Here is a 10,974-nt window from a genome sequence, read left to right as displayed (position 1 = left end):
AAAATCCGAAGTTGCTTCACTCTTTTCGAACATCGTAGATTCAACGTTACGCAACCTCGTGATTGTGCGTATGACAACCAAAGCGATTGCATCTCCACCTCCTAGTCTCTCCTCTCCCTTTCCATCCATTTCCTCTCTGCCCCTCTTCAACCGATGAAATTAGAAGTATCGATCTGTCACAGGAACCGCGTACACCGTGGTAACTAAGAGACTCTGAACACACAAATTATGCCGAGATGCATCCATTAATTAGCTTAATACGTACCACTTAGCATACCAAAGCATGCTCTTATCAAGTTTCGTTTACACCGTCTATCCACTGTGTTTCTGTCGTTATCATGTACTGTGTGTTTTAGCGTCGAGTGTTTATCGATTTATTTGAAGCCATATGTATGGCTTGTATATTATAATTTTTCGGTTTTTGAAGAATATTATTTAAATAAAAAATGCTTGACAATAAATGTGCAACGCTATGTAACGTTTTACAAGTAAACGGATTGTAATGACAAATCAACCACACGATATTTCTCAATGTTAAATCTATTAATGTTAAAATGTTAAAATGTTAAACCCTCAAACATTGAGGATTTAACAATTTTATAGTCAGCGTTTCTACGTCTGTTCTATTTATGCTATGCTCCACTATCTATATTATTTATAATATTCTATGTTTTGTATGTTATCTATAATATTCTGTATGCATGCTATCTATACATATTATATCTCTGATATTGCATTATCTATATTATCTATATTATACTTGTAGCGGCACATGGCCGTAGAAAAAGTTTCAAATTGAAATGGAAAACTCAAATCTGCGAGAGACCCGTATTATTGTACCTTTGAATATTAACGTTGTTTTAGGTTACAACTTAACTTTTTAACTTAACTTAACCTTTTGTGGTAACATCATGGTACCTATGACAATAGTATAATTATCATTTCTTGGATTGGTATAGCAGCACTGAGCGAGAGACGATTACAACCGGCATATATTATCTCTGTACTAGTAGTCGTACTTATTTTAATACATCTGACTATTACAAATTCGTCCACTCGTTATTTTATTGAATAAACCTACACGTTATAACCACCTCACACTGTATGTATTCTATGTACATATGTATACATATATTATCCTATATGTACCTATATTTTATACTATTTCACCCTATCACGTTTATCAAAATTTGTTATTAAATATAATTCAAAATATTTTATGCGCAAGAATAATAATTCTTATTACAGTAGATCTATGGTAAATCAGACGATTTTTAGAAAGGTAGAACAGTACTAATATGCTACAAAATATCCTCTATAAAATCACGAGTTGTCAACCAAGGGACATGAGTTAGTTCGTCGATCAGATTATTTAAAGATGACTCATATTATATTTACATTTGCAAGAACTGAAACCGACTCAATAGAAATTTATTAACTTTTTATTTCTAATTCGACGATTATGAAAGTTCCTATTTAAAGGATATGCTTAACAGGTTGAAAAGGAAATCTTGTCAATATAAAAATTTCCGTATTCAATGAATCTACTTAGATGTATACGAGCATTTTAGCATCAAGTATAAAAGCCTCACCATACTCAAGATTGAAGGAAACTACAAGAAACAAACTTCTCCATCAGCAACAATAAATAATTTAGAACAAATTCTGTAAACGCTATTATTCTATGCATGTGCTACCTCCTAACTTATTACAAAATAAAATTACTAGACTGCAAATCTTCACGCATTAATGGGAAATGCATTTATTTAAAAATGCATATAACGCACAAAATAGACGAAAATATATAGTATATTCCAGTATTTATAATGTTATAAGTAATGACGTAAAATTGCTGGCAAAAATCGCATTCTCTTTGTATTTCGTACTTTTATCATAACATTTCAATGGAGTTTTAAACGACCTATGTAAAATTCGGCTATTAAACTCTGGATCACTCTGTATTAACATCTAGTGATTAGAACACCAAATCTTTAAAATAAAGTTATGATAAAATATGTTAAAAAAGTAAAAAGAATGCAATGATCACTAAGCGTGGATGAAATTCAGTTTACCTAATAGATTAGACCTTTCGTGTCCGTCACACTTGCGTTGATTAGTAGCTACTACATAATTACATTAGATGCCTAATATAATATAATAGTACAGATGTTGTTGTCAGTGCACGTGTCCGTGTTTAACAGGCGTTTAATTAAATCGTACATTTCATTTCATGAAATTTTCTCGCTAATGTAGGTATATCATTTGCACACGTTATTATTACAAACATAATAAAGCTGATTTTTCCCCTTTATAATATTTTTGGCTTTTAAAAATGTTTAAAGATGATGAGTCGTTTTACATATGTAATGTAATATCATTTTTTGATCCAAATTACCCATTCGACAGTAATTATTTTCAACCGCGCCATTAGCTGATTAAGCTCGGTATATGTGATCTCAGGGGAAGTTGAGAAGGTGTGTCATTTGATATCAAGCTGTTTAGTAACGTTTCCATTGTATTATATGACTCGGTGGATTTTGCAAATCTAAGAGTTCTTCTAGAAGTTGTGTTCATAGATGTAAAATTTATCTCTATAAATTCATAATTAAAACTGAATTTACATTAGTACGAAATTTGTAATTATAACTACATAAAAGGATAAAATATAAAGAATCAATAAAAATCATGGAATTCGGAATAAAGATTAATGCATCCTTTTAAAAAATTAGCTTCTCTTTTAGTCATTCAGCCACCCTCCTCAAAACATTTGTGCCTGTTATGTATGTATCAATATATTCCGTATCTTCTAACATTCTCAAATTTTCCATAAATACCAAGGTATCATCAATCTAGTTATAATTCAATTGAAATTTAAATTCAACCAAATTTATACCTAACTTAATTTAATTAAAATCTAATCCAGACGCTATTTCTCCCTAAAACAAAAGTTAACGACAAATCGCCAATAACGAAACAACTAAAAAAGGAGAAAGATCTATAGAACTTGCAGCGTGACATTATGACAATACTTTCGTCCAACATGTGGATTTTTGTATGTTATGTACATTCTGTATATTCCAGCATCTACAAATTTCCCATAAATATACGGACGTCCTCTATCTACTTACAATACAATTCCAATCTAAATTAAACCTAATTTACATTTAACTTAATTTAAATCTAATCAAACTCAAACCCTCTTCCTCTCTAATCATTCACCCCTTTTCCCTAAAACAAATATTAACAAGAAATCACTAATAAGACAGAACGAAAAAGAAAAAAGGAAGAAAATCTAGAGAACAGCATAACATCACGACAATACTCTCATCGAGCTATAATATATCAGCAAGACAGACGTTGACATGCGCGAGGTACCGCGTCCGTGAAACGAACAGGGAGAGTGCGCGTTCCTGATCAGTAGTAGCACACTTTCATCGCGGCGAGGAAAGTGAGCAAGTCGAGTGAGTCGTTTCATCCACGCCGTGGAGGAGTCATCCACGTTGTAACGCACGGCAACACACGACCGCGCGCGTGTTCACAAAGATCGTGTGTGTCGTACACAAGGTATAGAGAGGCTCTCGTGGTAGTGAAGAGAGGTGGATAAGGAGAGAAAGGGAGAAACCTCGTCTCTCGTCAGAATTCCTTTCGATCCGCGAAAAATTGTCGTCCGTTTTTACCCGGTGCAAACCCGGGTGGGGTGCTTGTTAAGAAAACGAATTGCTCGAGAAAGTCTCGAAAGGAAAGAATCATTAATTGCGCGGCTTATTCGTCATACACAAAAATATGTGATAACGTGAAATAGATATATACATGAATATATATAGTGGCTGCAGAAATTATTTGAACATACCCTTATTTTCTAATGAAGCGTCTTTTTACCAGATTCTATGCGTTTCGGGTTCATGGTATCAAATTTTTATAGTAATGTGAAAATAATACTGAATAGTACGAGATTTAACGTACTTAGACCTAATTAATTAGCATGTGAATGCTACGATAAATACTAAATATTTAATACTATAATAAATACTATAATATATAGTATAATAGTATTTATTTATTATATAGTATAATATATATTAATGACGTATAAATACTTCTTACAGCCACTGTATATGTACTTCTACATATAGGTACATGTATAAATAATAAAAATTATTTAACAGTGAATGAAATTATCGTTGAATACTTGTGGATAAAGAAATGATACGTGATGTCGCGTGTCGACTCGCCCTTTCCAAGGGGAGGGTAGAAGAGGCGTGAGGTGGATGAATCATTGAGGCAGCCTCTGACGTGTCGAATAAAAGAGGGAGGCGATCGAAGAATCAAAGCGGAGCAAGGTTGCAAACCAAGTAAGAACCCGTTTCCAGAACTGTTTCGTAGTCCCCTGAAATGTAAATGAATGTAATGTCACTTGCGACTGCAAATTTCTTTTATTCGAAATACAGAGGGTGAATTTGCTCGATTCAAGATGGCTACTGATTTTGTTATGCTACCTTTGTTCGATACTATTGTTCGAGGGAAAGTTCATTTGGAGAAGTAGACCTTTCCATGGCGAATAATGCATCTACAGGGTGGTTCAATAATTCTGGCTATTCATCAAAATTTCTTGGCAAACTGGAAAGATTCAAACAAAAATTATTGAATTATTTAATAAAATTACTTTATGGCCACTCGTCAAAATTTCTTGATAAACTGAAAATTCTAAAACAAAATTATTTACTAGGAATTTTGTAATATGTTAGAATGCTTTTTCACAAGACTTCATTTATCTGTTTATGGAAGCTATAAACGATCTCCATAGATTAAAATTTCCTATGGTTGTTCAAAAAGTCATCTGCATTGTAAAATATCAGAATATTTTCTTCTTTTAATTCCTTATTTTATAGTGAAGATGTTAAAATGTGATCATTATTGGAACTCCCTGTACATGCATGATTCGATAATATAAATACTATATCTAAATTACATTGAGTTGCATATACAAATTAAAAATAGAAGAACACAAGTACTTGTCTTTTACTATCGGTTTCACGCTTTCTCGAGTTCCCATAGGACTAGGTTTTTACGATATCGATTCGTTGAATATTGAATATGAATATAGGATTAAATTCTTCATTCGCTCCATTTCATTTCTCCCTGAAAAAACGATTCTCGTAATAATTAAAGATTACAAGAGAAGAACATAATATATCACATCTCCTATTTTTTATAAGGAAGTACTTCCAAATTTATTAAGTTATCGATTAATCTCCCATGTTATCATGTTTTCTCCAGTGACCTACAATTGGAATTCCTATGACACAAAACAAGCTACTAATGTTTCCTTTTTTTCTTTTGTCTTTTTTAGTATTCAAGAACTGGGAGATTTTACCGAGGATCGTGATGAGTAAAAATAATGAAAATGGTATATCCCTGGCAACGCCTCCAGCCATCCATGTTGGTCCCATAGTGAATCCAGGAACCAATGAAACCATCTCTATTTTAATTCCATTATCAGCTCAGTTGGCCACAGTTACCAGTCAGAAAATTGAAAAATCTTGCAAAGATTACACCAAGGATGGCAAACAGTCCTCCAATAATGTTCACTCTCGGCTAAGAAATGATAAAACCAAAGGATGTCCTTATCCTGGCTGCACCAGGTATGGGAGAGCCTTTTCGAGGGCACACGACCTAAAACGACACATTGCTCGTCACGAAATGAGAAAAGAAAAGCTGCACAATTATGAAAATTACACTATGGTCGGCAAACAAAATGGGAAGGAAAGTAACGAGAATATAGCAAATGGAATAATTGATAGACAACATATGGTTTGGAATGATGAATCACGCGAGAGTAAATCTTATTCTTGTTTGCATTGTAAGAAGAAGTACACTAGTGAGATTAAGCTTAAAGCTCACATGAGCTCCCATGAGAAGGTATGTTAATAATTTCTAATAATTAACTAGATTCTCTTCTTAAATTTGTTACTCCAACGAAATATTCATCAGCGAATAAATAAATATTCCAGCATACAGGTTTATTCCTAATTTTGTAATGACGAATATTCCTAATAATAATGAAATAATAATAAATGACAATTTCTACAAATTAATCAGACTCTCCCTTTGGATAACCATCATTTGCTATTGGAAAATAATAAATACAACAGTTTTTAGTAATCACTTAGATTCTCTTACATAATACAAGTAGCAATATTCTAACAGAACCAAATAGCTTCCAGATCTCAAAACAAGTCTAGTTTATATTCGTCTTCTTTCCTAATACTGTCTATCCATCTAACTTTATCAACTAATAGATCAATTAGCTCATTACCTAGACAACCTTACCTTTTACTTATACGTATGTATATTACACCAGATCCATCTTTGACATTTATATCATCAATATCTAACAGGTTCTAGGTAAGAATGTGTGTGCTCTGTGTGGAACATGTTCCCGGGACGAGGTAGAATTACAAGAGCATATGAAGCAACACACAGCAAACATGTTGGAAGCTCAAACAGTGTTAGAAAAGAGTGAAAGGGAACAACCAGAAAAAGAAGACTTCTTGTTTGAAGAGATGTTGCTTCTGAATAAGAATCCTCGAAGAATTGCGCAACCAGTGAAAAATAATTCGAATACAGCATCCAAGATAAGATGTGACTATTGTTCCAAGACTTTCAAGACCAAATGGACATTGAACTCCCACGTGGCGGCTCACGAAGGCCGTTTTCAATTCGACTGCGGTCAGTGTGGCAAGAAATTCGTCAGAAAGAGTCACTACGAAGGTCACATGAGATCTCACGAAGCAGCACGACCTTATGTCTGCGAACAATGCGGGAAAACGTTTAAAGAATTGAAGCACAGGAGGGAACACGCTAAGAGGAAGCATCCTACTAACCAGAAGACGATGCAAATGCTTTTGGACAGCATCAGTCCGTGTACATCCGATGAATTCCCGGTGGATCAGGCCAAGTTCACACTCCTGATGCCTGTTAATTTCTCTGTCTAAGGTCACCAATGTGGTTTTGCCCTGAAATGAATAATGAAAGATGGTTATAAATAAATGTATAATTTTTAAGTCGACTTTTCAATTTTTTTAATTTTAAATCTTAAAATTAAAGGATCTTAAGAAATTTTGTTTAATTTGGTTTGAAAATCTTGCTGGTATGAGGTTTCGCTATAAGACAAATTAGAAGATTCTAGATTTTATTAATGGGATGAAATGGAATGAATTGGAGGATTAATAATGAAAACAGGGTTTGAAAAATTAAATTAAGTCTTACGAAAGTGTCTAGTGGCGAAACTGATGAAGAACTGACACTGTTTGTTTATAATAAGGAGATTGTTAAATTATTTTAAAGCGATGCTCATTGTGAGATAAGGTTTTAAGGCATCCTTAGATTAAAAACCTCTTATTAATCTCAATTTAGTCTCATCACTTTGTTTCACTATGTAATTACAAAAATTCAAAGATGTACAGTCAATGTGACAACTTGCAACTACAATTGCAACTATTGTATACTCGAAAAAAATTGCTATGCTTAATTATAAAGTACATAATTGACTACATATAATTTAAGTAATTTTAAGTTTCTATCCTATACATCGATGTCTAATGATCGACAGAGCTGTATATTATTTTCAACTTTCATTTATCGGAACGACACACAAAACAAAGACAATCTCGACTTTAAAATGACACACAACTTGTACATAATCTAATAAATTGATCGCTAAAGAAACATCTCTTGTTTTCAATAACCACAACTGCCGCTATCCTCTTCGCTGTACAAGCGGAAACTATGTTAGAGGATACGAAGATTGAAACACCCTGTGTAGAAAATTGTAATACAATTATCGAAAGAAGAACTCGATTACAAACGATAGCCACGTATCGTTTGTTTTGTTTCGTCTTGTCCGACATTTCTAGTTTTATAAAATTTTTACCCAGAGGCAACATTTAATTAGCAAAAAAGAATAATGTTATAACGAGAAAATATATAATTAATTGTTTAACAGATCACTGACGACGTAAAAGAAAAAAAAAAGGAACACAAAGAAGCGCAAAGTAGCATCGACATCAAAGGGAAAATTTGTTTTAACTCTATATTCTTTTTTAATGTTCTAATTTTAAATGAACGTGAACAAGCGACCGAAAATACCAATTATAGGATGCGATCAATATCAGGGATCGCGGAAAGAATCAGAAATATCCCCGTTAACAGAACAAAGTTGTCACGGCTATGCATTGGACACGCTTCCGCCGGAAGTTTTGGAGATGATTCTTCGGTTACTGCCTCTTCATGATGTTGCTACTTCCGTTCGTTTAGTTTCTAGGTAATTTTTTAAATACCACTGCCTGTATAAATGTCTGCTTTAATTTTAGATTTTTGTTATCCGCGTCATTATCTAGAAGAGAAATTTTTATAAAATATATCATCTCATTTTTTTTTTAAATTAATAACATATAGTGTTAAAAATAATAATTACGACTCTCACCTTTTGTATATTCCATGCTTTTTATGAATATAAATATTCCAAAAGAAGAAGATATCTAAGGAGATCTGAATGTGAAGAATAAAAAATCTAACTTCTAAAATTCTCAAAAGAAAAAAGATAATTGTATCCATTATTTTATTAAAAAAAAAAAAAAAGTAACTCAAACTCACTTTTGTCTTTGTATTAGACACTGCTCAACGGTTGCAGCAGCAGTTTTAAATGGCGCCTTTCTGATGGCTTGCGCGAAGGTGGATGGTATAATAAAGCGCAACGAGAACGTCATGAAAACTACAAAAACGGACGCCGAATTATTTGCCTGTAGCAAAGCTTTAGACGCTCTAGAGCTGATTAAAGCACAATACAAAATGCTGCGAGCCGTCACTTGGAGGTATACACATCCTCCAACGAAGCAACAAAAATTTCCAAGGCTTTGTTTCTACGCTGGTAGTCTGCTCGACAACTTGAACGAGCTACTTAGTCAAATTTCAAAGTATCACTCGTCCATCATCGGTCCTCGTACAGCAGAATCGACTATCTCTTCTTTTATAGCCATCTGCAAACGGTTCATGAACTTCTTTGAAAAAGTCTCTGAACGCAGAGTGAACAGGTGAATCACTTCGTAAAAGAGTATCGATTATAAAAATTACAATTAGACTGCGGATATTTGTGCAATATTTTTATTTGAAGATAATTAGGAAAATGGAATCTAGTATTAATACTGAATATCATAGAGAGTACTGTACCCTAGACATTTTATATATTTTTGCATATTACATGCATTCTGTATATATTTGCAACTTTAAATTCCTCCGTAAATGCATTAAATCCGGCAGTCTATTTATAATATATTAAGTTGTGGAAAAAATTTATAGGGAAAGTTAAGAAAAATTTAACTGAAATTTGACCTTTATCATCTATAACTATACGAGTGATTTCTTGAAAAATTTGTCATCTTTGTTATTAATTTCAGTGAAAGCTTCTCTCTATTTCTTTTAATATATGCATAGATTTTTTTAAATATAACAATTTTTTTTTAATGTACATTATCTTTTAGAATAAATATATATTTACGTGTTAAAATATCACGCGATAAAATAATATTAGTAGATCGGCCCTGATTTCCGGATGCAAGATCGTAGACGTTCTGGACTGTCTCGTAGAAGGTCGACAAGTACTCTTTTTCAAAGTATTGACTAACAAACGAGATACCGGGAGAATTGTCAGCATGAAATTGAAATACACAATGAAACGCGCTTGGTTCACCAGTCTAGATGTTTCCAAAAAGGCTGAAGAGAATTCTTGGAGAGACGAACAACGTTTCATGTATCTTCGATTACGACGTCTAGTAGGCAGTGTGAACGAACACCTCTTCGAGAACTTACATTACGAACACGAATTACTCTTACAGGTGACATTTACATATACAAAAAAATTTAAACAATATATATACAATTATATTATTATATTATATATATTATTATTATATTGATAGATTCATGATCAATCTCTTAAAAAATTATCTTTCTTAGCAATAAATTGAAGTAATTTTTACGAATTATTGGAGTATTCACTTTATTGTTATGAAAAAATGTTTTCCAAAAATTCGAATGTAAATAAGATGAGATAAATTCTTGATAAATATTGAATAATTTTTATCTATTTTTCATCAATAAAATAAGGTTTGTCTTTCGTATTGAAAAATGGCACTCTTTTTACCGGTCAATACCAAATTTTTCTAAGTATCAGGTAGTAACGTATAGATTACTAATATTCGTTATTGATTATACTATTCACACTGTAACTATCAATAAATAACTCTAACGATGTTTCTTTCTTTATAGATTCCTTTGACACTCTCGTTGAGACCTCCGCCAGCTTCCACTTACTCAGGATACGGAGAATATGGTGGACGTTTCTTTTACTATGGAAATATGAACAAATACGCTTATGAAAGCAAATTCATGCAGACAGTAAGCACGACGAATTTGACAGTTGAAACGGAACAACAAGTCCAGAGGCCACCGTCTTTCGATTTAATAATCGAAGTCGAACTGAAATGCACGCCAGACCTGGCTCCATTTGCTGTTAGATCGATATTAAGATCGGACGAGTTCGAAACTTATGAGATGAAAGCATGCAGGAATCAGCAACTTTACTTGCAAATGAACGTTACGTGTCCAGCATCGATAGCTAATAGATTACCTGGTAATTTTGTGTGGGAATTGCATAGTCCACGACGTGTACTTATGGTGGAAGATGTATAGTGAAATCATAAATTAAAACATAAGTTGAGGTCACTAATTAAATAAGCATATCGATTGATCTAGTAGAAGATATATAGGACTGTATACGTTTAGGCTGAATGTAGATACATAATTAGTTTGAGAAAGTCATAAAATAGAAATTCCCAAATTTCAGATTACAAACATTACTTATAAATTGATTTAAAATTTTTGTCTATAACCTTGCATTAAAATTACATTGTATTA

General features: G+C 32.8%; 2 protein-coding genes and 1 long non-coding RNA gene across 4 annotated transcripts; 2 read left to right on the top strand and 1 right to left on the bottom strand.

The window, feature by feature from the left end:
• The first annotated feature begins 3,410 nt into the window (after positions 1–3,410).
• LOC139993906 (uncharacterized) lies at positions 3,411–7,434 on the top strand. Of its 2 annotated transcripts, none has more exons than XM_072016071.1 (4): positions 3,411–3,564; positions 4,167–4,340; positions 5,351–5,919; positions 6,399–7,434. In XM_072016071.1, exons 3-4 carry the CDS (start codon positions 5,386–5,388, stop codon positions 6,993–6,995), a joined length of 1,131 nt encoding a protein of 376 aa, XP_071872172.1. In that variant the 5' UTR covers positions 3,411–3,564; positions 4,167–4,340; positions 5,351–5,385; the 3' UTR covers positions 6,996–7,434. The 2 variants fall into 2 exon arrangements, with proteins under 2 accessions (XP_071872172.1, XP_071872171.1); XM_072016070.1 differs by having other exon boundaries at positions 4,167–4,352.
• On the bottom strand, positions 4,260–5,351 carry LOC139993911 (uncharacterized). Its single transcript, XR_011801485.1, has 3 exons — positions 4,764–5,351; positions 4,497–4,686; positions 4,260–4,387 (listed from the first exon to the last, which is right to left on the bottom strand). It is a non-coding gene; the product is annotated as an uncharacterized lncRNA (long non-coding RNA).
• Positions 7,435–8,550: 1,116 nt separating the features above from the next.
• On the top strand, positions 8,551–10,902 carry LOC139993907 (uncharacterized). Its single transcript, XM_072016072.1, has 3 exons — positions 8,551–9,092; positions 9,593–9,893; positions 10,327–10,902. The coding sequence occupies exons 1-3, from the start codon at positions 8,719–8,721 to the stop codon at positions 10,747–10,749; spliced, it is 1,098 nt and encodes a 365-aa protein (XP_071872173.1). The 5' UTR covers positions 8,551–8,718; the 3' UTR covers positions 10,750–10,902.
• The last annotated feature ends 72 nt before the right edge of the window (positions 10,903–10,974 follow it).

This window comes from Bombus fervidus, chromosome 13, assembly GCF_041682495.2.
Source record: "Bombus fervidus isolate BK054 chromosome 13, iyBomFerv1, whole genome shotgun sequence".
Classification (NCBI taxonomy): Eukaryota; Metazoa; Arthropoda; class Insecta; order Hymenoptera; family Apidae; genus Bombus; species Bombus fervidus.
The sequence above is the reverse complement of the archived record's forward strand: the minus strand, read 5'-3'. Positions and strand labels throughout refer to the sequence as shown.